The 27,392-nt window shown below is 52.4% G+C and overlaps 8 protein-coding genes across 10 annotated transcripts; 4 read left to right on the top strand and 4 right to left on the bottom strand.

The window, feature by feature from the left end:
* Positions 1 to 1,463: 1,463 nt before the first annotated feature.
* Positions 1,464 to 3,962, bottom strand: PV07_09666. Of its 2 annotated transcripts, XM_016396943.1 has the most exons (6): positions 2,791 to 3,962; positions 2,555 to 2,688; positions 2,353 to 2,508; positions 2,061 to 2,261; positions 1,728 to 1,853; positions 1,464 to 1,676 (listed from the first exon to the last, which is right to left on the bottom strand). In XM_016396943.1, the coding sequence occupies exons 1-6, from the start codon at positions 3,018 to 3,020 to the stop codon at positions 1,624 to 1,626; spliced, it is 900 nt and encodes a 299-aa protein (XP_016246799.1). In that variant the 5' UTR covers positions 3,021 to 3,962; the 3' UTR covers positions 1,464 to 1,623. The 2 variants fall into 2 exon arrangements, with proteins under 2 accessions (XP_016246799.1, XP_016246800.1); XM_016396944.1 differs by having other exon boundaries at positions 1,728 to 2,261.
* A 337-nt stretch (positions 3,963 to 4,299) lies between these two features.
* PV07_09665 (uncharacterized protein) lies at positions 4,300 to 6,993 on the bottom strand. The gene is made up of 2 exons (XM_016396942.1): positions 5,146 to 6,993; positions 4,300 to 5,089 (listed from the first exon to the last, which is right to left on the bottom strand). The coding sequence occupies exons 1-2, from the start codon at positions 6,430 to 6,432 to the stop codon at positions 4,859 to 4,861; spliced, it is 1,518 nt and encodes a 505-aa protein (XP_016246798.1). The 5' UTR covers positions 6,433 to 6,993; the 3' UTR covers positions 4,300 to 4,858.
* A 2,427-nt stretch (positions 6,994 to 9,420) lies between these two features.
* PV07_09664 (uncharacterized protein) lies at positions 9,421 to 9,961 on the top strand (the record flags this gene model as incomplete). Its single annotated transcript, XM_016396941.1, has 2 exons — positions 9,421 to 9,469; positions 9,561 to 9,961. 2 exons carry the CDS (start codon positions 9,421 to 9,423, stop codon positions 9,959 to 9,961), a joined length of 450 nt encoding a protein of 149 aa, XP_016246797.1.
* A 357-nt stretch (positions 9,962 to 10,318) lies between these two features.
* On the bottom strand, positions 10,319 to 12,791 carry PV07_09663 (uncharacterized protein). The gene has a single exon (XM_016396940.1). It carries the CDS (start codon positions 12,613 to 12,615, stop codon positions 10,453 to 10,455), a length of 2,163 nt encoding a protein of 720 aa, XP_016246796.1. The 5' UTR covers positions 12,616 to 12,791; the 3' UTR covers positions 10,319 to 10,452.
* Positions 12,792 to 12,874: 83 nt separating this feature from the next.
* On the top strand, positions 12,875 to 17,345 carry PV07_09662 (uncharacterized protein). Its single transcript, XM_016396939.1, has one exon. It carries the CDS (start codon positions 12,931 to 12,933, stop codon positions 17,185 to 17,187), a length of 4,257 nt encoding a protein of 1,418 aa, XP_016246795.1. The 5' UTR covers positions 12,875 to 12,930; the 3' UTR covers positions 17,188 to 17,345.
* Positions 17,346 to 18,819: 1,474 nt separating this feature from the next.
* On the bottom strand, positions 18,820 to 21,638 carry PV07_09661 (6-phosphofructokinase subunit alpha). Its single transcript, XM_016396938.1, has one exon. It carries the CDS (start codon positions 21,379 to 21,381, stop codon positions 18,994 to 18,996), a length of 2,388 nt encoding a protein of 795 aa, XP_016246794.1. The 5' UTR covers positions 21,382 to 21,638; the 3' UTR covers positions 18,820 to 18,993.
* Positions 21,639 to 21,922: 284 nt separating this feature from the next.
* On the top strand, positions 21,923 to 24,374 carry PV07_09660. 2 transcript variants are annotated; one of them, XM_016396937.1, is made up of 3 exons: positions 21,923 to 22,376; positions 22,425 to 24,174; positions 24,240 to 24,374. In XM_016396937.1, exons 1-2 carry the CDS (start codon positions 22,099 to 22,101, stop codon positions 24,073 to 24,075), a joined length of 1,929 nt encoding a protein of 642 aa, XP_016246793.1. In that variant the 5' UTR covers positions 21,923 to 22,098; the 3' UTR covers positions 24,076 to 24,174; positions 24,240 to 24,374. The 2 variants fall into 2 exon arrangements, with proteins under 2 accessions (XP_016246793.1, XP_016246792.1); XM_016396936.1 differs by having other exon boundaries at positions 22,425 to 24,374.
* Positions 24,375 to 24,527: 153 nt separating this feature from the next.
* Positions 24,528 to 26,868, top strand: PV07_09659 (uncharacterized protein; the record flags this gene model as incomplete). Its single annotated transcript, XM_016396935.1, has 2 exons — positions 24,528 to 25,726; positions 25,791 to 26,868. The coding sequence occupies 2 exons, from the start codon at positions 24,528 to 24,530 to the stop codon at positions 26,866 to 26,868; spliced, it is 2,277 nt and encodes a 758-aa protein (XP_016246791.1).
* Between the last annotated feature and the right edge of the window lie 524 nt (positions 26,869 to 27,392).

Here is a 27,392-nt window from a genome sequence, read left to right as displayed (position 1 = left end):
GTCCACCCTAGATCCATGCCAGAGTAGCTGGATGTGATGGTGATGGGGTGAGTGTACCCAGGGGGGATTTGATAGCTGGAGGAGTGACGCATCGGTGAGAGGTTGTTGGCGTGGACATGGGCTACAAGGAGCCGTACCGTATGCAGCCTTTGCTCCTGGTGACCCTTTGCCCTTGGAAGTGGTGACCTTTGGCGAGGTACTAATGGTGTGAGATTTGGGGGGGGGGGGGGGGGACGAGAACATCCAGCCCACGGTCCATTCAGCGCTCACAGCATCCTACACGTGGGAAGTGGCCAAGCCGGGGTCAAGAGGCTAGGGTCTCTTGGGTCTCTCGATTGTCAGATGCCCTTGACGCCTTCTCTGGAACTTCTCCGCTTTGGTCACAACAATATAATCCATCCTGTCTCTTCTGACACTGTCCAAGTCTCAGCATCATGCACCTCTCCCAGCCATCTTTTTCAGAGGAATTGCGCGATCCCTTGCCCAGAACGAGTCCTGCTCCCCACGCTGCCTTGCCCACCGTCCCTAAAGTTTGCATAATCTACGACTACCTTCTGCTTTTGGTCCAGCACGGCTTCGTTGACTCCGAGTTTAACCCTGTCCAGTCCGTTATGCGTCGCGCTGGGTTGGGAAAAATGAGTGGCATAGTATGACACAGACCGGGGAGTACTCAAAGATGACGAGGGAGCCTCTGAATCAAGGTATAGCAAATAGTATACCGAGTATCTGTAAAGTATACGAGGGAAGAGCGCCGCCTTATCTAAAGGCAGATGAGACACCTCCTGTGAGAAGTTCGCCCTCGACCATCCAACGGCTCTGCTTAACAATGCTGCCAGCCACTGCTCGTTCGCTATCCTGCGACTAATCTCTTGCCTTGTTTCGCTGGCTCCCGATGACCGCGAAAGGTGTTATGCGCGTCGAAAGGGGGAAGCACGATTCTGGAAGGCTTCGGTGACAACTGTTCTCCCTTTGCCCCTCTGGCAAGACACCCGGTAGTTTCCCGTGTAGTCCGTCCAGACGAAAACAAGAGATAGTAAGTCTTTTCTTTCTCCAGTACCTTCGCTCGTCAAACCACGCTCCCCCACTGGATGTTTTCGTCGCCTCTGAGCCCTAAGCGAGATCACCGATCACTCTCTGGCAAACAGCCTAAGCTAGCGACGCTGGACTCCTGCCCTTGTCGATAAAAGGAACAAGAAGGACTGCAAGTCCACCCCCCCTTGTTCCCTCGCTAGCAGACGCTAAAGCTTGCAGTCAGCCCGAGGCTCAGCCCACACTTGTCCCAACCATTCATCCTATTCATGGACCTTCCTATGGGCTAGCCGTACCAAGTCTTGAGGACCCTAACTTAAATGGCGCTATATCAGTGCGAGTACGAGCCTTTGTGGTGGTAGGCTAGCTTCAAACGGGTCACGGCTAAGGTCGGGCTCAAACCCTGTATCTCAAAAGCTTGTGAAATCGACCAAGATCTTTCACATTGTTGGTTCTGATGTCAATCTATATATTCCAGCGGAGACGCTGATTCATGCCAAAGTATAGGTCATTCATTACTGGGTATCCTCGTAATCGCTCATACGCTCACATAACGCGAATTGGTGCATCATCATATCTAGATATGCCCCATCATCATCCCTGGAACCCTACGCCGTGACATAACAAGCCGAAGAACTTCTTTTGGTCTAGAAAGGTCGATTAGTCGGGTTGTAAAGCAGACAGGAAAACCTCCATACCGTTATCGTCAAGGAATGTAATGTGCAGTGCCTTCAACTGGGCCAATAAGTCGAAGTTTGGTCGTAATGAAACAGTCATCGGACGGCCCGATTTCTTGCTCTGTTCGATATGGTCGATGCAGTCAACTGTCCACCAATCAGTCCACCCGATCATCAACATGTACAGTGTGTCTCAACGACTCGGGTTCGCAGGGGGTTGCAAGGAATCTGACAGAATCGGAGTTGACCATTAATCAAAACCACACTTGGATATTCACATGCCCTCCTTTGTCGGGTAGGGTGCGACAAGTGCAATCGTGCATCTGACATGTTGGTTGCTAGGTGGTCACTCACGGGGGATAGTGATATAGCGCTTTTTTTCTTTTCGCTGTGAATTGGCAAAGAAGAGAATGATCTGCCTTCCAGTCCGCGAACGGAGAATGCGCAGGTTCTGGCTGATGCATTCTTCGCCTCTTCCTTTGGATTTTGCCTCTGCAATACCCGCAGTGAAGATAACTGTTTGGCTGAGCAAAGCTTCCTGAAAGTGTACACAGTCTAGGAACTGGTCAGAGGTTATTCAAAGGCTCCTCGACTCCTGACTGGGCTAGCCAGGGTCGTGGCAAGGAAGCATTCAGTATCAACAGACCTTCCCATGTCTCGAATGTATATGAAGGCTGCGCCTGAAAAAGGGTAGCCGCCATCCGTACATTCTGTTCCTCGAGAAATGATACCCGGGAGATATGGCTGGTGCTGGATGTTACAGGGGTCTCGAGATGAGGAATGGGCATCTTTGTGCCAGGAACTACCCGAGATCAGTACCGAGTCATCTCAAGGGAGGGCCGACTAACAGGAGTGCATGAAGGTCGTTTGGAGGCCCGCTGGGTCGCTCAGCTCAATCTGCTTGAGTTGCCCTGCTACATCTTTGCGGAGTTGGATTTGCGCGTATTTCAGCTTGAACAATTTGCTGCCCTTACTGAAGGAGCTGTGTGATGCCATACAAGCTTGTCAACAGATGCTCTGCGAGAGTACCAAAAGAGAGGGACAGGTACAAGGAGAGGGGGACAAGTGCAGGAGGAGGACATACATGTTGACCGGCTTGTTCAATGGGACGTGAACTATCTGTTCTGACGAGCAGCTTGACTGTCGACTTCGATCACCGTGCCCTGAAAGGGCTGGAGTGGGCGGCAGATTGAAATTGGTAAAGTGTACACTGGCAGTATCTGAAGGTGTATCCAACGACGTTATGCTATCTTGTCGAGGTGATTTTTGTAGGGGCCAGTCAGTCGTGTCGAGGAAGTTGGACTGGCTGGACATTGCCGCCGGTCCGGTTCCACTGACAGGGCCGTTAAACTGTCAGTCCTCAGGCAAGGTTCTGTTCTAGAAGCCAGCTGAGGCCAACTGCCAGTCGGAATAGGGATCGTCCACGTAGGGTGCCAAATTATGATTAGCTCAGGACGAAGGCCGGCTGGAGGAGACGCTGTACAGGATTGCGGGTTGCGGTGAACAGTCGCAGGCAAAAGAAAGTCTCATTTGGAGCCATTCTTCAGGAGTGAGATTCGAAAGCAGGCTCCAGATGGCAAATCGGGAGGGATAAGATATCTCCTGAGAGCGCAATGAGCTCGAGCAGGCCATTCTGCGGGATGAGATACTTCGTCCGCAGCCTGGGACGTGCTGGACGGTGGTGGGCATGGCGGCCCCTGGTGACGGCCATTTGTCGAGAGAAACAATGGGAGGATGTTTGAGTGGGCTGCGATGGCATGGCTAGGCGGAGTGGCATTTGGAGGAGCGAGGAACGTGGTTGAGCGTGTGGCTAGAAAAGCTCGACATGGGAAAAAGGGCCTGGGCTGCGCTCCCCTCCGCCCCCCAGCAGGACGTCCAATGCACGCCCGCCGCCCGCTGCATGTTCGGCTGTTTTTCTGCTCTGCCGTCTGTGAGTCTTGGGGCGAGCAAGGGCGAGTGATCTGACCAGGTGGTTCGGTGACGCCTTGTGCCTGGACAGTATTTTGCCCTATGATTGTGAAGCGGCGATATTTTCTTGGGGGAGGAGACACTACGCACGTTATTCTGGTTGTCTGGTCAGAGATGCGTCCCTCTCCTCACCCTCCATGTCCTCCTTATTCTTGTTGAGCCGAGTCAAGAAAATGGCACGATATCCGACTGGCGACCACTGACAGCAAAGCAAGATAATTTATCTCCGGATCATGAATGCCATTCATTGATATTACAAATAGGCATTTCGTCTCCTTTGAGAAGATATCCATCTGGTATGTACCATGCCTGTTCTGTGTCTCAAGCCAGCGCGGCGTATATCCAACCTCATTATCTCCTCCTTGCCCCCTCGTTCATCACACCAGGTACCATTTTCTCTTCTCCACTCGCCAAAAGGAACAGCTGTGGAGGCTTCCACCGCTGACTGCTCCAACCCGCCACTACAAAATCCCGATTCGTAGTATCACCCGTTTGAAGGGAGATGGACAGACTAGGCCGCCTTTGGTACCATCACCGGCACGTGGAGTTTGCGGGTGGGAACCAACTTACACTAAATGAGGTTTGGGACATTGACTCGCAAAGAGACTGAAGTGTCTTAGATGGACAAGAAAGAAAAACAATGCCATTCAAGCTATGGTCACAGACAACAGGAGGTTCTACCAAGTCTCAAGCAACTCAAATTCCATTCGTGGCTTGGGGGCAAGATAGCAAGCACGCTCAGAGGACCTCCTGAGACATGTGAAATCGAGTGGGAGTGATCTGCGACACCAGGACTCTCAATAAGATTCATTTTGCTCGGGTACACAGAAGAAAGAAGCTCATACTGTCCCTCCAGTTCGTGCCATAAACGTAAAACCTGTATGTAGTATGTGGGTAGGCAAGCCCTGAGGCAATTCTCTCTTCGTCCATTTTCGCTTCCGTGACTAGTTGCCAATCAATAAACCGATAACCGTGTGCAACTTGTCAGCATTCCCATTGAGCTTGGTGTTTGTTGATGCTGATGAAGAATGAGGTATCGATGCTGAAAATGTGAAGGGGACCTGTGCCACGAATGGCCTAGGGCTGGTGGAATCTTGACAAGACATATCTCGCTTCTCATGTTTCTCTATCATCATAACATTCCACCCATTCCGGAAACGAAGTCTTCTTGCGCGGATAGTCCACTAGCTGACGGGAACTTCGCTGGGACGATTGTGTTGCTCGACTGGTTGTTTCGAGTTTTTCCAAATGTAGCCAGCAAGCTCGTCACACGCAACCACATGATACTTTCCGGTTTTAGCGACCTTGAGATACGGGTTCGATGTTTTGCTGCAGATGATGCTAATGTCTTGAAGGCTTTCAATGGCTTGTCGGTCTGCATCGTCAATATCCACCGACATTTCCAGATTACAATCCTGCGGGAACTGATTAGTCCAAGTACTCAGGCGAGGCTCATGATCGCTCAACTCACACATTTCCATGTCAGACGGCGATGTGTCTTGGGAGGTTTGGGTCTGATCAACTGATTTATGAGATCTTCTAGTCGATCCCCGCTCCCGGAGTCACCTTGGGCCGCAGTGCCGGGAGCCGGTTTCCCTCCTTGTAACGGAGGCGGTGCGAGATTGTAGCCTCGCCGTTCGGGAGGTGTTGGAGGAGGTTGGAGCTTGTTCTCGGGCGAATCAGGGACGGTAGCTGATCCAAGGGCGGCGGCCGCGAGGGCAGGGGCGATTGACTGTCCGGCAACTGAACTTCCAGGTGCAGGCTGGAGCAATGGCACTGACGGCGCGCGTGGGGTGCCATTGGGGCTCATGGTATTGCTGAGTCGGCGTGCTTCGCGAGGGCTATCGAGCTTGGGATAGTTGCTTTCTGATTCTGGTCTTCGAGACGAGGCACTCAGCGAAGGAGAATGTTCAGGGTCGCGGGACACACCGTCAGAGCTAGGAGCGTCGGTCATGGCGACGTCCCGATCGCGGGATGAGTAAGGTCTTTCGCTGATGGTAGGGGGTTGATCAACCAGAACATGACGGCCGTTCCCGGCGTCTTTGATGATCCCCTCTTGAAGGGCCCAATTGGTCAAGTCTTCATCCTCCCTCTCCTCCTTGGCTTCGACGATGTCGCGGGAGAAATGGCCTCCAACGTGCTCCATGCGCTCATTCCAACTGCCTTCACCTTCAAAGACCCTGCCACAGAAGCCACAGGTGCTGCGCTGAGGAGGCTTTCTCTTCTCCATCCAGCAGCGGCTGCGGACCTCTTCAAGGCTGTCTTCGAAGGCTCTCCAATCCTTATCGCCGGCGTTGCCAGGTGCGATGGGACCTGAGCCTGGACCAGTCTCGGGCTTGTGCATGCGTCGATGATGCTGGGTGAAGAGATCCTTCCGGTTGAAGTCATTGTAGACCCGCTTGTGATTGGGAACATTGGTGTTCAAGTCTGGGTTGCACGAGCCAACATCGCAGCGATAAAATCCCAGCTGCAGGTGCTGAATCGATACATGACGTTTCCACTCGTTCTTGGAACTCAAAGCGACGTCGCAGCCGTAGTGAGAGAATGAACAGATGAATTTGCGCTTCGCGGGTTCCGACCTCTTAGCTCCAGAACCAGGCGATTTGCGCGCACGAGGCTTCACCACGCGCCCAGGGTGGGTATCAGAGCCGGAAATCGACTGCAACGAGTCCTTCCGGGGGCGCGGTTTGATGATGCGATCTGATGGACTTCCACGCAGAGATGCAGTGGTGATGTTGATGTTTGTATCGGTAGCCATGATGGATGAGAAGACAGGAGAGTGACTTGTGGTGGGTGAGCTTTGGGGGGGTTGAGAAGCGGAGTTGAGCGAGTCAACCAACGAGGCGTGGCAACAAGGCGCGAGCAGACAAGGCTTCCGGGACTCGGGTCACTGTGGCGTCTCAAACGACGTGGATCATCTTCTGACTCTGTAATCGGTCAAGAGAGAAAGGTCGACGGCTGACGCAGTCTAGTTGGGGGATGAAATCGATGAAGGGCTGGATGGATATCCAGCAGATGGACAGTCTCGCGACCGCGCAAGCTGGGATCAGATACGAGCTTGCAAAAAATGTGGCGAGAGCGCCAAGAAGACGGTGGGTGAAGGGAGGATGGAAAAGGGAAATGGAGATGCAGAGTTCACGCGAGAGATGTTCTCTCGGGCGTGAATCGCGGGAATGTGAAGAGAGCTCGGTGGGAGAAGTGAGCGATAAGAGTTGAACAGTCTCTGGCAGGGAGAGGAGGAGGAGGAAAAAGGCGGGAGGGTGAGAGGAATTCGAACGAAGAGGGGATGCTGCAGTAGGTGTGCAAATGAGATAGTAGAGGGGGAGGAGGCTAGGAATTGGACAAGGCTTTAGCCTGAAATAAGGCTGCGGAGGGACCCTATTTTCACTGAACGAGGCACCGTAACTCGACCCTCCTGGAGGGGGGCAAGGTGGCCGTCGCGCACTCGCAATCAGCCTCAGGCATTCGGTCAGGCTCTCGCTTCAAGCACCGAGTCAGGCTTCAAAAAGGACCCAGACGCACCCAGGATTGTTACTGGCTGGGACTGGTCTCTCCCGTGAACTTCCCCCGAAGCAACCCTCTTTTTCTCCTTCTCCAAGCTCTCTCATTTAGAGAACCCAATAAGCACGTGTCAGTGCACCACGGCTGTCCTTCTCTCTATCTTTATCCTAGATACCTGGCGATTGCGGCAATCCACCCATCAATCACCTCATCCTCTGATGGCAAAACCGCGAATCTAACCTGCCGTCATTGTGGACGAAAATCAATTACAGCAGCAGTCACCCTTATCATCCTCTGATTTGCACAATCCGCGAGTAGTGGCAATGCTCAAATGGCAGCAAGCCCCTTCGAATCCAAATGGGCAGAGATCTGCCGAGGCTGCACGACAAGGTGTGGTGGGAAAGCCACCCCAGCCAGGGCCACTGCACGGCAAAGAAAAGAGGGGGCGCAGCCCAACGCACCGAGACAACCAGCAAGGGAGCGGCGCCGTGACAGGCTCTGACAGGACAAGGCTTTGGAGAATGGCCAGGGAGGGCACCACTGACTGGCCAGGCTAAAGCACGGCCTTCCCACAAAAGATATTGCCTCCGAGAAGGCTAACTGGGAGACCAATGGCGATGGCAAACGAAGTCATTGCCCCCCTACAAGAGGACGAGCCAGCCCATCAGCTCATCAGCCCATCAGCACCAAATGTTACCAAACAGATACCAAGGTTAAAGGGATTCGAGCCCGCCCTCCAGCAATCAGAGGTTACCAACTCGACCTCCCAAACGCTGCTGCCCACCACTCACCGTTGCATCTCGTTTGCCTCACTACCACCGAAGCATCTGATGCCCAGTGCTCCATTTGCAGCGAATCGAGTGCGAATAATTCATGTTCGCGTGTGCTTGTACCGAGTACTTAACGATTGCTGTCCGAAATCTCTGATTTTTGGGCTCAGCCTGGTCTCTTCAACGCGTCCCCCCCGCAGGTTTCAGCCTACCCAGAAACCGGGACAAGGCTCAAAGCCTTGCCCCGGCTTAACAATCATGCCTGGTGGCGAGCCTCACCGCCGCCTTGCCTAGGACTGAGTAGGCTTTCTTGCCATGGAATTTGTCCATCTCTCTGATGTGCCGCGTATGGGCTGGTCAGACTCAACTATCTCACCCCGGCTCTACCGGGCACCTTCCAAGGCTGTGTGGGTTTCTCGGTATCACTACACCGATGAATCTGTTGACACTCGATCCAAGATGTTCACCATCATTCTTGATTCCCTCAGTCTGCTTTCGTGAGGTGCCTGGCAAGTGCGCCGAAGCAAGGAATGAATCTGGGCGCGCGGCCCCGGTCGCTCTCCACCCTGATATCGGCATTCCCAGCCACATGTCGGAATCAACTAGGCGTATCGCACCTTCCCTTTTCGATCCCGATATGGATGTCGCGTTATCAGAAGGTCAAGCAAACACACCCACAGCCACCGTCACAGTCACAATCACAATCACAGCATTAGATGGCTTGAAGCGCCATCGGCATCCCGGGGCAGGAGATTGAGCCCGCCCTAACCCATGCTGATACGGAACAGTTATACCCTGCCGGCGGGAGATTACGCCCCATGGCCCCAGGTTCCCTTCCTTCGTCCGCCCTTCCTGCACTGGGAATAGCCTTACCCCGCACTCACACCGCGCACAGACCAGTCGACCAGCCCGTGGCAAAGCCATCAGATTTTTCACCCTGTGACTCGTGGGCATTTGGCGGCCTCCGAAAGCGAATGTCCCACCGATGCGCGGAATTTCGGCTGGTGGTCACGTTGCATCAGCTAAGCGAGAAAATTTCTGCCATGCCCCGGAGAATAGATTCTCCTTCTCCGCATTTCCACGGCCCGTCGGCAGGGCTGCGGTACAGCCTTTTTGCAAAATTCTCTGCCCTTCTGCGCCTATTGTTTTCTCCTACGTAACTCATTCCTCCTTCGACCATTCCATGACACATAGTTGATTCTTTCCCTGCGACAACATCCAATCTCTTGATGCCTTCTGACATTCTCCCTGGAAGTTTCAGCGCCTTCAGAATTTTCAGTTGCTCGTGATCATGAAAAGAATTGATGCAATTGCTCCTGTTCAGCCAGCTGATGTCACCCCTCTGGTGTAGCTTGAGGCTATGGAGGGCCACGGCGCCTGCGTCGTGCGTTTTCACCAATCGTACAGTTGAGATCCCTTTCTGCTCGCCTGATCAAGGTGAAAATTTTCCCCCTGCTGCCCTCTGACGTTCGAACATGGACCCCTTTACCCCGGATTTCATGATTATAAAAGGCCCCAGTCTGCGTAGGAACCTGGGGTGGTCTACCACACAGAACAAGCATTGACACAAGCATTCCACATTAACTTTACTCGAAAAACATAATTTTGGCTATAGATCTCAGTCCACGAGTATCTGAGAGCGCCCAACGTTCACAAGAAGCACCACAACCTACCTCACAAAACTACAAGGGCTATCTCAAGCTGCCCTCCGCACAGCGCCACTTCTGTCCCTTTGACACGAACAATACACAACTTGGCCAGATAAACACAATGTCTACTGCTGGCCGCACCTCTGTCTCCTCCAACGGCTCTACATCGTCAATCCCTGAACCCTCACCTCGGCAAGTCTCATCGATCTGCTATCCCAAGGGCAAGTGGTACGATTGCCTTCGACCAACCACCACTCCCTACGCAGGCTTCGGCAACATGACCAACTTCGCCAGCATGTCCGGCAATGGATCTGTGGAAGAGGCTGGGGAGAACTGGACACGGGAGGTATACGGCAAGATGAAGTAAACTCTCTGACCGACCATGGAAAGCATTTTACGAACGACGAAGGGTATGTTGGGATTTGTACAGGTTACGAACTGCTATTTGGGACTGTAATTGCGACTGTGGCTTTGGATCATGTTGGAATATAATGCTACAGTCGACGACTTTCAACGGTGCTTCCAACGGTATGGAGCACCAATTGAGACTGTTGGCTTTCCTTTCGTTTTTGTTTCACGGGCATCATGAGCGATTCGCACCATCTATTAGGCGTTCTGCAGAGCTGGGCATCAGCGTGGAACAACAGGCAAATCGAGTCTACCAAATAGTGATCAACACCAAATTGCACTCTAATTACTCAATCGAGCAAGCTTCGAGATGATTCTCGTTTGGCATGACCGCTGATCTTCTGAAGATCTTGTTGTATCTTGTTCCATGTGGTTTCTCACGGTTCTACTGCGAACTAACTGGTTTCTCGGTAGATACCTTTCGCATCGCCAAAAGTAGAATGACGTAATTCATTGTATCTCGCCACCGTCGCCACCGTCGCCTGTACTGCCCGAGGCCTGATCAGCGTCATCCAGAGCGACGTCGCTGGTGCCATTCTTCGCCTCTTCTGGCTTGTCAGGTGCATCAGGGACAGATGCTGGATTAGGCACATCCATCATTTCCGCGTCTTCCGTTTTGGGGGCTATGTCTGCTTCCTGCAGTCCTTCTGCTGGCTGTTGCATGGCTTGCGACACAACGGGTGCTGTGTTATCTGTTCCTCCTTCGTCTTCTGGGTGGGCTTCCGCATGGTCGTCGCCACTTCCAGCCTCCTCTGCTGTTTCATTCTCGTTCCTTTCAGCCTTGTCCCCATCCTCTTCCGCCTCAGCTTCACCCTCCGCGCCTTTCTCGGCTTGGTCTCCCAGTGACTCCGCCCCGAGCAGAGCCTTCAAATCGCCCCCATACTGCACCTTCTCGCACATGACGAATCGATTCTTGCTGGCACGCAATGCTCTCCACACCTTCCCGGCCTTCCTTTCCTCGATCTCCTTTTTTTCCTCGTCTGTGACAGCAAAGTCCATGTCCAGATCATCCGTTTCAATACCCCTATAGTATTCCTCTAAACTTGGAACCTGATGGCGTTTGGATGGATGCTTGAGCGCCTCAAGGGGTTCAATCTTCGAGAGGAACGCGAGGTCGGTTGACCCAGGTGGATTGACGAGAGGCGCTCGCGCAGACTCAGTAAGTTTCGTCAACGTATTGCGGGATTCGAGATAGATCTGTGGCGAAACGCTGTCCCGCGATATTGATGGACAATTCTCGGCTTTCCATCGCACCCAATTTTTGTCTCTCGACAAGATCGTGTCTACCATGCGGTAGTAGAACTTTCCTTCGTTACCACTCCCACCTTGTTGTAGATAAGCTGCGATCTGAGAACGAGTGGAATGTGCCCATTTGGTATCTTCTTCGGAGAGGATGTAGGAGTATAGCACGGACTTGTTGGTAAGTCCTTCGAATTTTGCTTTGGCAGTCGGCGAGAGACTGAGGAGGAAGTCGAGCATGATCAGTGCTTGTACGAGGATGTGTCTGCGGAAGGCAATGTCATGAATTTCAAGGTCGAACAAATCTCTGTTTGTCAGATATTTGGGGTTGAATGTCGAAGTCAAGCCGGACGTCATATCAACATCATTGCGCTTGCGCTTCAAGCCGCGTTTCACATCGGTAGGGTTTGTAGAGGAACCAGAACTATTCGAGACTGACTTGAAGCAGGAGAGGGTCTCGGCGATGCCGTCTTTGAATGCAGTCATGTTGGCAGGATCGAAAAGCTTTGTTGGGGAAGAAAATAAGGATTGCAGAGACCAGAATTTGGGATACAGAGCGTCGAGGTCGGGAGGCTGCTCTTTAGGCTCGGATCTGGAAGTCTTGGGGACTGGTGTACTTCTTGCCGCCTTCTCGTGATCCTGAACCTGGCTACTTGAGGCAGGCGTGTGGCCACCAGAGGTTGCTTGCGGTGTGTCAGTGTCGAGTTCCATCGGCTTGATAGCATCTTCTGACTTGACAGGCGTTGGATCGAAGATAGTGACATTCTCCGCATGAAACTCTCCACGTAGATTGACCGAGCTCTTGTCGCCGAGAGGGAAGCTCTGGAAGAGGAAGATGAAGACTCGCCCGCAAAAGACAGTGTCTTCAGCCCGCGACAGTCTCCTGAGCAACTCATTGCAACATCTGAGGATGACCAAGTTCTTCTGTTTGAAATGCTTCGCCGTCATCCTCTCTCTGCGTGATTCCAAATAATCGAAGATTTTTCTGCAGCCATCGATAGTCTGGCTGTCCAGCAGTTCCTCGATGAGCCAAAAGCCTAAACCCGGTTCGCATAATTCGTTGTCGGACAGAATGTTGATGATGTCTAGGAGGACCCAGACCTGGGCGAATGCTGGCTCCGAGATGTCAACTGTCGCAACAATATCGACGATAATATCGCGACAGACTGTTTCGACTGCAGCATTGTGTATCTGAAGGATCTCGGGGACGATCGCTTCGCGAACTGCCTGTATTTTCTGGAGCAGTTCTGCGCAGTCGGCCTCGAGGACGAGGGAATCAACATCACCGTCCTCCCGCGCTCCAGTCAGGCCGCAGACACAGGATTCAATCACAGGTTTGTAGGTTGCGACGCAGGGAACGCTTGTGGTAGCCATGTTGTCACAAAGCGAAGAAAGGAGTGCAGAGGCGGGTAGGGAGAGTTGCTGCTGTTACCGGGTTCACATCGAGGATCGTTCTGGCAGGATATTTTATAAGCAGATGACGTTTATCTATCCACGGGCAAGACGTTATCATGAAATAGCGGATGGCTGGAAGGGTGATGTTGTTTACGGGAAGGACAGTGAAGCATTAGACTGCGGCTCTGCGGAGAAATTAATTTCTGAAAGCGCAGTTGCAAACTCCGCAGGAGGCGCGGTCGCAATTGACCTCGCCATTCTTTTGCACCCACCATCCGCGTGTTCCCACGGTTAATGGGTCTTCAACTACGGCCGGCTATGGCTCCAGCACTGGATGTGCAAGCAGATGTCAGTATTCAGGGTGAAGATAGCATCAATCCGTGGGAAAAGCTGGCAAGAAAATACTGGTGGGATAAGGACACAACAACTGCAAATGTCAAACCAGAAGTGATCAAGGCAGCCATTTGGGATCCTCTGGAACAAGACTCCTTTCCCTTTCACTCCCTCGCCGTCCTTGAGAACTACCAGATTCTCGAAAGATTTCTTTGGCCGACCTTCTCGCCAGACTCTTCCAACCACCATGTCTTGCTGATCGTGGTCTTCTTCAATGTGAAGCAACGGGCCCGTATCCACGACTGGGCCTTGTTCAACAACCGCCCGGCAGAGTTTTCAACCCTACTTCGTCGAGTCCTCTCTTTGATCCTCGACTCCTCTCTATCCATCTTTTCCCGGTTATCCCTCCTCCATTTTGTGCTCGGTGCATTTCAGTCTTTGGAGAATGATCAGGTTCGGAAAGAGTGCGCCCCGCTGGTGTCGATTGCAACATGGCATAATCTACATGACGAAAGGACAAGAGAGAGACTTCTGGAGGCGAATCCAGCAAGGAAAAAAGCATGGAGGGCCGCTGCGCGAAGATATGATGCGGCCGATCTAGAGACTCAAAGTCGCCTGCGGTTCGATCGAGCATGGCTTTATACGATGCTGATTGATTTCATTGCGAGGCTCAACGCGCCAAAGTTGACTCACTCTCAAGAAATGGTCTACTGTGAGCGCTTTGTGGAATTCTTGATCGACCTGACGAGTCAGTTGCCCACCAGGCGTTACACGAATCCTCTTTTGAAAGACGTCAACATCATTCCCATAATTCGGAAATCAAAGCTATATGAACGAGAAGATGCCGTGCTTCTGCATGACTTGACCAATCTTCTCGAGCATTTCCAGTCTTTTGCGATTGATGAACTGGGAGGCACGGAAGAAAGTCATGGTGGCTTGCGCAGAGCACATTATCAAGCGTTGGAGAGGCTGCAGCGGGTGGCCCTCCAGAGCTTTGAGGACAAGCTGAAGGTTCTCGCACTATCGAACTTCGGATCCATCGACAAAAGAAGCGAGCTAGAGTCTCACTTTTCTTCGTTGACCGACTCTGAATTGCAGGAGCTCTGCACGCAGCTTGGGTTTCGAACCAGCTATCCCCCTGCTGCCGGAATCGCGGCTTCCCGGGCAATTATGATGGAGACTCTCTTGTCATCCTTTTCCAAACCTCAAGACTTCCGTGAGGTTGTCACGCAGTTAGCGGTTCTGCCCACAGCTGCCTCACTTTACGATCCAGCCTTACTAAGAAACGAGCACTATGATGGCTCACGCCCACTTGGATTTCCCAAATTGAATTTACAATATCTCACCCTTAGCGACTTCATGTGGCGTTCATTTCAGCTGTATCAAGCCGAAGCTTTTTATGGCATAAGAAAGGACATGGAAAGCATTGTGAAGCGAATGAAGCCGAAAGTAGGGCGAGACCGGAACACCACAGCATTTGAAGGCTTCTCGAAAATGGCTCTTCCGATCGCAGAGCCCGCAGTCATTGAAGTTGGTCCTCCGAAGGTTGGGTACCTGAAGCCAAGCTTTGTGCGAGTAGAAGTCATACTGGATGTCAGCCACCTTACGGACGGTATCAGAAGAGAATGGGACAATCTTAGACCCCATGATGTTGTATTTCTCCTGGCGGTGAATGCCACCAACGCTTCTCGACTTCTTACCAATGGTCACTCTGGCGACGGAGACGACGAACAGAGAATGTTCACCGGTCTCAGAGCGGCCGAAGTCGTCCAAGTCCTGACCGATGATGGGCGAACTCTCAGAGATACACAAACGAACGGACATCCTTCAAGGCCTAGACGGAGGCGCCTGCTGCTCGACTTGGACGCGAGTACCTACGATAGCGACAAGCAGAAACAAGGCCGGGCCATATCAGAAATAGCGTCTCTTAACGTTATCGCTCGCAGACAAGGGCGAGAAAACAACTTCAAACCTGTTCTGGAGACAATCCAAGCTTTAGTCTCGTCAGAGACTGTGCTTCCATCCTGGCTACAAGAAGTCTACCTAGGCTATGGTGATCCACAGAGTGCCTCATTTCCGTCACTTCCGGATCACATTGACTCCATAGACTACCTGGATACATTTCTTGATTGGCAGCATCTATTAGACAGCTTTCCGGGGAAGACAGTTGAAACCGGCACTGGTCAGCCTACTCCGCTCGAGCCACCCTACATCCTTCAACGCGCGACGAACACCTCTACAGAGGCCCCAGCAAACCCGAAGAAGAGACGTCGCGATCAAATGGAGCAAGACTCATCCATAGTGAAAGTTTCGACCTACAAACCTCGCAACACGGGACCATATCCAATGGATGCCCCCAGGAAGAACAAGATTCGCTTCACGGCGAAGCAGGTAGATGCTATTGTGTGTGGGACGCAACCCGGTCTGACTGTTGTGGTTGGTCCACCTGGAACGGGCAAGACTGATGTTGCAACACAAACCATCAATTTGCTTTACCACAACTTTCCATCGGAACGTATTTTGCTCGTGGCACACAGTAATCAAGCGCTTAACCAGCTTTTTCAAAAAATAATTGCACTCGATATCGACCCTCGTCACCTGTTACGTTTGGGCCATGGTGAGGAGGAGCTTGATACGGAGGCGTCCTACGGTAAATATGGTCGGGTGGAATCATTCTTGGAGAATCGCCAATTCTATCTGTCCGAAGTCAACCGTCTTGCCACTTCAATTGGCGCTGAAGGGGCACATGGCGCTTCGTGCGAGACTGCCGATTATTTTAATCAGGTCTTCATCAGACCCGGATGGCAACGATTCTGGGATATCGTCAACGCAGACAATGCCACTCTTGAGTCCGTTCTCGGAGCTTTCCCCTTTTACAAATACTTCAGCAACGCGCCAGTTGGAACGCTGTTTCCTCCTGATGTCACGATGGAAGAAGCGCGGGAGATTGCGTCCGGCTGTCAGTATCATATCGACAAGATCTTCTCCGAGCTAGAGTCAATCCGACCTTTCGAGATCCTACGCGCTGGTCGCGACCAAGCGAATCACCTCCTGGTCAACGAAGCACGAATCATTGCCATGACATCAACGCACGCAGCCATGCGGAGATCCGAAATAGCTGAACTTGGCTTCCATTATGATACCTTGGTCATGGAAGAAGCGGCACAAATCACTGAAATCGAAACCTTTATTCCATGCGTGATGCAGAACCCAGATCCCAATACTGGCGAAATGCCCCTGAAGCGAATTATACTCATAGGAGATCATCTGCAGAACTCCCCCGTGATCCAGAACCTGGCTTTGCGCCAATACGCCAACTTCGAACAATCCCTTTTTCTACGTCTCGTACGGCTTGGCGTCCCTACCATCCACCTCGACCAACAAGGTCGTTGCCGTCCTTCAATAGCCAGCCTCTTTAAGTGGCGCTACAACAACTTGGGAAATTTGACTCAGCTCGTCTCCCGGCCGGAATTTTCACGCGCCAACGCAGGCTTCCGCTATGACTACCAGTTCATTGATGTCCCTGACTACCAAGGCAGTGGCGAGCGTGAACCAACCCCACATTTCATCCAAAACCTCGGAGAGGCAGAATACGCAGTGGCATTGTACCAGTACATGCGCCTCCTTGGATACTCGTCGCACAGTATCTCGATTCTCGCTACCTATGCTGGCCAGAGAGCGTTGCTCCGCGACGTGCTGGAGCATAGATGCAAAAATAACTCGCTGTTCGGGATGCCGAGGATCGTGACAACGGTCGATAAGTACCAAGGTGAGCAGAATGACTACGTCATTGTGAGCATGACAAGGACGCGGTCGGTAGGATATCTTAGAGATATCAGGAGATTAACTGTCGCACTGTCTCGAGCAAGGCTTGGATTGTATATCCTTGGCCGAAAGGAGCTCTTTGCAAGCTGCTTTGAGATGAAGCCTGCCATGGATATCTTATCGCGAAGGCCGAATAAACTGGTTGTGACCACTGGGGAGATGTTTCCTACTGCTCGCTTGCTCGAGGAGGAGGTGGAAGATACCTCGGAGATGGAAGGCGTGGAGCACCTGGGCCAATATGTGTACGAAATGACCAAGGCAAAGGTCAAGGCTTTGGGCGGACAGGTCAATGTTCAGATGGTGGCGGACGAGCAAGATGGCCCTGCGGCTGAGGAGACGGAGGGATTCGGCGCAGACGTGGGAGAGGAGGATCCGCTGCATGAGGTCGTATAAGTCGACCGATGGTGAAGGCAAGAGTCAAGATACCCAAAATCGCACTACGCGTCGTGTTGTGTCCCACGAAGCTCAGAGAGAGAGCCTAGATGTGACCTCTGGACGTAGACACTATTTTCATTGGTCGAAATTGCTATATCGAAAAATCGTTTCTCTGACCGATCGTGGTTGAGGACATCCTGGTCCAGCCGACTTCAAAAATATGTGCCATTATCTGACAAAAGGGTTTTGTAGTAAATTACTCTGCCTTGTGAGCCCAAAGGGCATTAGTCCACACGTAGGTACCACGGTAGTCGTATCCCTATTGACAATATTTAATATACCTGGGCTGGCGGCCAGCTCGTCGCTAACCGCAAGAAGCGCCCATTCTGAGAGAGACTGTCCCAAACATTGCTGAAGGGCGCTTGGGGGTGCAAAGGCACAAGTTGCTTGGCCCAGCGTCGATGGTTGAGGAATCCCCGTTATTGGCTGGGAGAGACATCACCATTTGGCCCGATGATATCTTGTAGCCATGCCGGTTTTTTATTTTTTATTTTTGCAGTGTGTGTACTCCTCTTCGGTCTCTCAAAGCACAGTATTCTAAGACGCCGCATTGTGACTCGTATCTCCCTGAGGTTCTCGTGCTGTTCCCTTTCTCCCCCCATATTCCGGTACTTGATCCATGCCCACAAAAAGTACAAGGTATCTCCCGCCTGAACAGATAAAATGCACTCCTTTTCACTCCTCGTCTTGGTCTTCTCCTTTCTTTTGTACATTCAACCCGTGGCAAAATAAAGGGTGCCGCTATGCCTTGGTCGTGAAATCCGTCTCCGTCGGAAGCAGTCCACCGTCGGCGGCTTTCTCGCATGTGCAACTTCCCGAACTCCTCTGGCCGCACGCACAGGTGGCACCCGTGGGAGCGGTATTCTCCGTGGCAGCTCGGTCACAAGTACATTGGCCGGCAGGGCGGGCTCCTATATGGGTCGAAGAAAGGTTCAGAGGTTAGTTCGCTGGTGGGTAAGATAGGAAGAATGATGGAGATGGACGAAGAGGGCAGAACATACTGCATGAGCATCGAGGTCCCTGCAAGGTGTTCTCTTGCTCCTTCTTCTCACAGGTGCAGTGCATGGCGGAGGTCTTGCCGCACGAGCAGGTAGCCTTCTGGGCGCAGACGCATTCGTCGCTGCGACCGCAGCACGAGGTTGGTTTGACCATAGTTGCGGGGGAGGATTTGGCTTGATGCGTTTAGCGGATGTTTGCTGGTTCAACGAGGAATGTCCCTGCTGAGGAATGGGAGGATATTCGCAATGGAGGCTCAGGTGTAGGTACAGGTGGCAGATTTCAGATCGCAAGGCCAGTGTCTCAGAGTCTCGACGGGTTTATATCGTCCTTGAATGACGTCCCTAAGACCAGGGCTGACAATCAGTTAAGCATTGATTGGCCAGCATTGCTTGCTGTGGGCCCACCAGAGCTTGTACCAGCTAATCATGGTCCTTGCATTTGCAAAGCACGCCTTCGATTCATCCATTTTCTCACATATCAAACGTGGTCAGGCGGGTGGTATGACCTTCCCCCATGGTGGCCGTTTCAGTCAACCGCAGCAGGATCCGCTTGAATAGCGTGCGGTGACCGTGTGCCTTGCAGAAATATTTACTTGGAAAAATGGGTCATCTATTGATATTGTCTCAGCGAACGTTTGCTACTGGCGGCTGGCCACCTGCAGACACCATTCCTTCAATCGAGCCCCCCAGAACACCAGCCATCTGTAGACCGTACTCATTCCCAAGAGACAGCACGAACCTGGTATTCTCCCTTTGCCCTTTCCCATTAGACCTGCTTCGAAAGAGTGTGCCTCAGCATCTCGCCAGATAACGGCTTCCCACACTCCTCACAGCAGTCCGAGAGCTTGGGTCGTCCACTTAGGATATCCACCGTCTCCTTCATAGATAACCAGAATTCATCCTTGGGCCTCCGATCCTGCCAATCGGTTCCTGTAGCTTCGAGTCCTGTGGCGCCCCCCATTGGGGTGAAGACAACTTCGGACCCTTGGATACCAATGACTGCTGCTGACAACGGGTCGTCCGCAATCCAGTCCTTGGACTTGCCGGTGAATCGGTCCTCGATATGTTGCATACACTTGATTGCCATCCGGAGTGCACGGATTCGATCCATAGGCGAAGGCTTGCCACCCTGTTGATAATGACCAGGTACCGCTGATCGAGACTCAAACCGACCTCGGGCTTCCTCTTTGATCATATCGGCAATTACTTGTGTCGTGTACGTAGTGCTAGCCCTCTCATTTCGAAGGATGATCTTACCCGCTCTTGATGCTCCTTGATCATTCTTGAAATTCTCGCGCAGGAACTCAATATCCCTAGCGATCATGTGGATATTGATCCCTTCTTCTGGAATGTACACCGCCAATGCACCAACCGAAAGGCCAGCCATCGTGGCGAGATAACCCGATCGACCGCCTTGTGTCTCAATGACGAATACCCGTCGCCTCGAAGATGAAGCAGATTGTCGAATGGCATCGCAGAATTGGATCAGCGTGTTCAAGCACGTGTCGCTGCCAATAGAATATTCGGTGCCTGGGACGTTATTTGACACAGTCGCTGGTAGGACGACTAGAGGGATCTTGAAGACGTCATATTGTTCTCGAGCCTTTCTCAGCTCACTGGCTGCGGTGAAAGCTTCGAACCCGCCAATGAGAAACAGCGCGTCAAACTTGTATAGCCCGAAGCATTCTGCAGTTTTCTTCATGTCCGCGCTAGGCAGACCGCGGTTGGTGCCAATCTCAGAGCCACCCTCGTTGACCCATGGATCCACGTCGAGCCATTTACACACGCGTACAGATCCAACTGGCTTGTCGTCGTGGTGACGTTGAAGGCCCGGGAACCCATTGTGGATTGCGATCGGAGTATGACCTCGGGTCAAGCAATATGCCACGGCAGCGCGGGTGGCTGGGTTCATACCTCCAGCAGGAGCCCCGACGTGGATGATTGCGATCCTCATCCTCTTTTCCTCGGGTAGGCGCAAGGCGGGGTGGTCTGTAGAAGTAGTAATGACATAACTGTTGTAGTATTCCTTGAATTCGACGTCTCGCAGCTGCATGGCCTTGTCAAAGTCCTTGGCCGCGATGGCAGCACTGACAGATTTGGTCAACGCCACTGTTTCCATAAGATTGGATCGCTCAATCTTGTTTTCCCGGATAGTTATGACTGGACTCGGTGTGTCTGGAGTAGCATCCAGGACTGCTTTCACCGCTTCCACGCCCTGCAGTGTCGACAACCAACGGTCGTAGAAACATGCATGCCCACCTCGTTGTGTGTGACCTAGAACGGTAACTCGTGTGTCTAGCTTGAGCTTCTGGGTCAGAAGATCTTTAACTTGGTTTGCGGTGATCCTGTTTAATTCTCGGTCATGGGCACCCTCCGCAATAATAACAATCGACCTCCTCTTCCCTCTCCGTCTGTGAGTGGCGATGATGTCGCACATCTGATCTTCCCAGCCGACCCGAGGGGGTTTCTCTGGAATGAACACAAAGTCTGAGCCCGTGGCTATGGATGCCATAAGAGCTAGCCAGCCACAATGACGGCCCATGACTTCGATCACGAATCCACGTTGATGGGAGGCGGCAGTGTCGAAAACGTCGTCAACTGCGGAGCAGATGCGTTCAAGGGAGGAGTAGCAGCCGATAGTAGCATCAGTGCCAGACATGTCGTTGTCGATGGAGCCAACTAGACCGACGATGTTGAGGTGCTGGTATGGGTCAACTTCTGCCTGGGTGAGCTCCCCAGTTTCCACCAGCTCTTTAAGGAGACTCGGCCACTCTGCTCTGAACTTGTCAGCGCCAGTCAAGCTACCATCGCCACCACATATGACAAGGGCATCAATGCCGCGCTTGACCATGTTTTTTGCTGCTTTCACTCGGCCCCATCTCTCCATGAACGGCATGCACCGTGCGGTGCCAATAAGTGTTCCTCCTCGAGACAGGTATCCTCTCACATCTTCCCAGTGCATCTCTTTGATCAGATCTCCACCCTGAACCAACCCTTCATAGCCTTCATAGATCGCGTAGGACTCGCAGCCCATGTGAATGGACATACGGACAACAGCTCGGACAGCGCCATTCATGCCAGGGGAGTCGCCTCCGCTGGTCATGACACCAATTCTGCGCTTCCTGGGAGGAGCGGGCACACCGTTGGCGGCCATTTTACTGGCGACCGTAGGCAGTCAACAGGGTAGATGGGATGGTTGGAGGTGCAGACAGGGCTCCGGCGGGGGAGTCGGTGAAAGTCTATCGAGGATTGCTTGACTGAGGGGCAAGGTCACTTTGAGGGTTCCGTTAAATGTGTTCGAGGAGGAAAAAGAAACGTGAGACTTGACACCAGAATGAGGGCTCGTGGAGGTAATGATGGACTTGGAAGATAATGCAGGAGTCTATCAGCAGATAGCACAAGAAGTCTGCCGTGCCGAGCAGCAACACCAGCTGAGGTCGCAGAACGTCATTCGCGTATCCCCAATGCTGTGCACCAAAGCTAAGTGGCTTGTGGGTGCCCGCAGAGCCTTAGCGGCCCAAGATCCCGAACCCCCACCATGGCCGAACGTGCCGATAGGCCAGGAAGCATCGCCCAGGCGACGTTGGGGGGCAGCAGAAGCAATGTTAGGTAAGGTCAGTAGCGCCCCAACTTATCTCTAGGCAAGGCACTCAGGGCCCTGGAGTCCCTTTCACTGCGAACTTGAGTTCATGAATCAAGGATTTTCACCAATCAAAACTTGCTTCAAGCTTCACATCTCTACAGCGCAGCCACGACTTCCTGTCATTTTATTCAGTCACAGCTAGCCTCTCAGTTGCTGGCCTTCCGCCGAATCACGGACTGATAACAAGTTGCGAACGCTGGTCCATCTTTGGCGCGGCATCAAAGTATCATGCCTGACTCGAACACCATCAGCCTTTTGATTCCTCCCGAGCCTTCATCAAAACCCCAAAATCTCCAAACGCAGATACAGCAGATCATTGCACAAAAAGGTCATTTCCGCCATGTCACCGAGCGTTCTCTTCTCGCTGAGATCCAGGGCACTGGCGCAGCGCCGGACACAATCCACGCTGGCCAGAAAGACGAGCCTGAAACTGAAGAAGATGAATCTCCTCAGAAGCGCCAGGAACGCGTCTGGAAGCGCAGGGATGAGATGCTGGACCGACTAAAGTAAGTCCCCGTTCGGTGCCCACTGTTTCGAAATCTGATCGCTTGAAGCTACGCACAGAACGAAGTCCTCTGCGCCCTGGACTTTGTGTCATTCCTGATTTCTCAGCAGTCAATCCCCGCTCAGCATTCCATGTCACCTGCGCTCCAACAGGCTGTCCCTGTAGGGACATTGGCCTCTCGAGTTCTCAAAGACAGACCGATCCCTCCTTCTACGAGGCGGCGGCTCGCCTCTGTCTCTCAAGGCTGGAGGTCTGAGGGCTTTCAGGCAGCCTCAAACAAGCTGGCCGCAGCTTCTGCTCGCCTTCAGACGGAAGCAGAGCGTGAGACAGAGTATTGGCACCAGATTGCTGATCTCAACAGCAAAGGATGGTCGGTTTCGCGACTTCCACGAGACCACAAAGCCATTGGCGTTCATTTCGGATTTGCTGAATCAGCACCGCAATTCCGCGATCGAGGCTTTGCTCTTCTTCGCCAGGCTGCTGATGGCTCTGTCGTTTTGGATCGACAAGTAGGGCTTAAAAAAAGCAAACGGATAGGCGTTTTTGTTGTCCGGGACGGCGTCAAAACTGGCGCTTTCGACTTTCAAACTCATACTTCGGTTGAAACGACAGAACTCAACCGAAACCTCAACGACTACCGCAACGCCCTTTTCGAAGAAGAATTATTCTATGAGATATGCCGGGAAGCACGTCTAGTGGCCAACCAAGGTATTACCATGCGTTCGCAGAGCGTTGAGATTGACGTTGGTGGCAAGTACCATTTGTGGCTCGTGTCCTCCACCGAACAAGAGGGAGTGCCATCTGTCAATACCGAAGACCAGTTGATAGCTCAATTTGTGGCCGTATCCCTGCGTTTGTTGTTGGCTGTCGCTCATGAGCAGAATCTCATCAGGCGGTCGCAAAAATCGCCGCCAATGACCCTGAAAACACGACCAACTCCCGAGTACGCGCTGCTCCGACCTGTCTTAGCACATTTACGGCACCGTGCAGAAGCCGGGGCCTTGTGGGACGAATGCAAAGCGCTGCTACGTGCTTTCAAGAGCGCGAATTTGCCGAACACTGTCTCGACGGAAGCCTCAACCGACGCAGTGTTCCAATCTCTGAAGATCGAAACGCCCCGCACGATGCTTTCAGAGCTGATGTTACCCGTCAAGACGTGCTTCAGAATAAGCCTGACAGCAGGGCGCAGCTTACAGATTGGGCTGGCCACGTTTCTTGGGCCCCCTCTGTTTGGCTCCCGCTATGAAGTATCGTCGATTGATTTTGGACTTGCAACTGTACCGTTGTCTCGTCACGAAACTCGCGACGAGGCGCTGTCGTTTGTGAGACGCATGCTGGTATTGGATCTCGTTGCGCACAGCGAGACGCTGGCCCTAGCAGAGCAATCCGCGACACGTTCGGAGACGAACAAGAGCACACGAGTGGGATGGGTAGTCTCACAGCCCCACAACGGCGAGTTGAGCCTGTACGATGCTCAGGAGGCCATCGAGAAGCTACAGATTGTGGTGCAGCCCGAAGTTATCGGCGTCAAACTACATCCAGCGAGGAAGAGAAGCGGGTTTCAGAATGTGGTGTGGTCCTGGACATCCACTGGAAGTTCCAAGACAGAAGGAACTGTGACAACCGCGGAGGCAGACATCACGTTTGATGCAGCAATAAAGGAGGCAATCGAGAGCAGTAGCCATAGAAGCAGTATCTAATCCGCATGCCCCAGGCAGTGCCCTATACTGCTGCTTCGGGGGAGGACGGGGCGCACGAACAAAATCCTCATGTGAGGGAGTTATCCCAAGTCGCACAGTGTAAGGATGAAGGACCAATGATATGCTTCCAGAGACGGGTATGTGGGCAAGCTGACCATGCATAGTTGTTACATGTCGTACGCTGGAAAGTCATCTGACAAGCCTGGGAAAATATCTCGACCATCGATTCTCTTGGTGGGTGGAATCCTGGGTAAGGCTGGGCGACGCACCTCACACATACGGAGTAGTGGTTGGCCCGGCGGAGATAATAAAAATTCCATTTGCATAAATCCGTGACGTGACCCGTTACTCCGACAGCGACTTCTATACAGCCGACTTCGAGACTCCATGTAACACATTCAATCACTTTCGCCTGCCGTCGGTACGGAAAACTATCCTCTCTTCTCAGCGCTATGGTTCTTTCCTCGGGCAACGACCGTGTCCAGTCATGTCCACGTAAACGACATCGGTCCGCCCAATCCTGCCAGGAATGTAGACGGCGGAAAGTCAGATGTGATCGGTCTGAACCGTGTGGGCATTGCCTTCTCTCGAAGAAGCAATGCCATTACGATCCCAGATCAGCTCCATCCGGTCGGATTGTTAATGGCCCTGCTCCCGCCAGCCAAAGCGCCCATGAATTTGCCCCCATTATACATGCACAGGTAGCTTCTGCTCCGCGGCCGCAGGCTTCGGTTATCGCGAGGGGATCGAGTCCTGCTTCAGATTCATTTCACCTCACTAGACGTGTGCCAGACGTACAACTCAGTTCCCAGTCCTCTCATGATAATGGCATTGTGAGGTCGGAAGGACCCAGAGCGGCTACCAGCGCCAACCTCGACAATGTCGCAGCTGGTCCACAGGACGGGAAGATTTCCTTAAACAAATCTAGGCTGTTCGGCCGGAGCCACTGGACAAATTCTACTCTAGAGGTAGCCCTTGCATGCCGGCCGCTCATCTGTTCCTCAATAATCTTGGCTAATCTTCAACAGCTCCAAAAGACAGCGGCTGTCCTGAATCCTGAGACGGGAAATGCCACGGACAATGAAGTCCTGGCTCGCTTGAAGTGGGAGATTGCTGCTCTTCTCCAAAAATGCAAATCCTTGTCCAAAAATATCAAGTCGTCTCAACAAACTAGGTGCTCTTCCTTTCCACGGGCGTATCTATCAATCGCAAAAGAGTATGCTGATAATATGGTACACTTGTATGTCACTCACTTTGAGTCTGTGTTTCGCATACTACACATTCCATCCTTCTGGATCGAATATGAGAAATATTGGAGCGACCCCGCAGAAGGTGAATATATCTCGCAACTCAAGATCCAGCTCGTCACGGCCCTTGGAATGATTATTCACCAAGACACCATTAATACCACAGATGTCTACTCGACGGCGCGCCAATGGCTATATGCCGCGCAGGAATGGTTGTCTGGACCTTTGAAAAAGAGCCGTATCAGCATCGGTAGCCTACAGGTGCAGTGTCTATTGATTCTGGCTCGGCAGGCTCTGTCCGTTGGAGGAGATACTGCTTGGATATCGATGGGACTAGTTGTACGGACGGCAATGCAAATGGGCCTACACCGTGACCCAAAGCACTTCAAGAGAATGGGTATTCTGTAAGTTTTGCCGAAGTTGAACAGTATATATCCCCTTGACTGACTACGGCGTTCTTCAAATCAGTGAAGGCGAGATTCGTCGAAGACTCTGGGCCACCGTCTTAGAGTTGAATGTCCAAGCCGCCTTAGACGCCGGAATGCCACCTACCCTCTCATTAGATGAGTTCGACACAGAGGGCCCTTCCAATCTCAATGACGAAGACATTGACGAGCAGACCGAGGCGCTCCGGGAGCTTCCCGCAACTGCGACAACAGACTCTTCCCTCCAGCGTTTCCTCTTTCAGTCACTCCGTCCAAGGCTGGAGGTCGCCCAACGTATGAACAGTATAACACCGGCCTTGTCAGAAATGTCGTACAACGAACTCATCGCTCTAACGACCTCAATTGCCAGCGCCTGCCGGAGCTGCAGTGCCCATATCCTCAAAACCAATAGCTTCGAAATTGCTTCTTTCCATAGCAATCTTGCAGACCTCCTTCTCAGGCGCTTCATACTTCATCTTCATCGCCCTCTTGCCGGCCGAGCCCGAACTAATCCACAATATTATTTCTCTAGAAAGATGAGCCTGGACGCCGCCATGGCCCTAATTTCTTCGGCATCCAAGAACGCCCAGTTCGAGCGCCTCGTGCTGCTCGGGGCCGGGATGTTCAAGAACCGCATGATCCACGCGTCCCTGGCGGTGGCGTCGGAGCTACTCATCGAAGTTGAAGAGCAAGGGCCGGGGGAGTACCATTCGCCCTCACGGGAGCCTTCTGGATATCGAAAGATGTTGACGGAGGCGTTGAGAGAGGCGCTGCGGCAGTCTGCCGAGCGGATTCGACTTGGAGAGACTAATGTCAAGCTACATATGAAGTTGAGTATGGCTATGCGTCAGGCAGAAGTGGCAGGCGCACATTCTTCATCCATGCAGCAGTTGGCTCAAAGTGCCAAGGAGAGCCTGGAGGCTTCCTATGCCACCATGCAAGCGCGGGCAACTCATGAAGGAACTGACATCGAGTCCAGAGGTAGCGGCGGGATGTCCGAGGACTTCGACCCTGAAGACTTTGATCCAGAGAGCTTCTTCCTTGACTCCAACTTCTCTTTGGACGACCTCTTCTTCATTCCTGCGGATTTTGATATGGATGGCGCAGCGAGGCAGCCTTAATCCTAGGAGGAGGGGGATAGGAGAGTCTACCATCTCCAGTTACAATGCCACTATCAACCAAGATTTACGGACTATAGGAATCCATTCCTCACCCGGATCCTGAAATCAATCACTCGGAGAATAGCCTTGACCATCGCCTGGTGAACTATTGTGGACTCGACGACTTCGGGGGTAGTATCCCATCGGTCGACGCAAGCAATATAAATATTTAGGCTTTATCGGACGTCCTATCCGCAGCCAGACCGAGCAACCCTTCGTTACAAGGAAATGGTACCTTCTGACAGAGAATAGATACTATCCTAAACTACAGCTAGTCACCCAATAGCGAGAAGGTTACTGCTAGCTCAGATATGGCTAATATCATTAATAAGGGTAGGAATGCCACTATACGTAGGCCCAGAGTAATTGCATTATAGATGACGATAGCCCTTTGAGTCAACAGTGAATCACCTCTACTTTGCTGCCTTAGCACCCTTTCTCGTCAGACTCCTCCACTTAATTTTGACTGTCGGCCCTCTAGTTTG

The sequence above is a fragment of the Cladophialophora immunda genome, assembly GCF_000835495.1.
Source record: "Cladophialophora immunda strain CBS 83496 unplaced genomic scaffold supercont1.5, whole genome shotgun sequence".
NCBI classification, from domain to species: Eukaryota; Fungi; Ascomycota; class Eurotiomycetes; order Chaetothyriales; family Herpotrichiellaceae; genus Cladophialophora; species Cladophialophora immunda.
The sequence above is the reverse complement of the archived record's forward strand: the minus strand, read 5'-3'. Positions and strand labels throughout refer to the sequence as shown.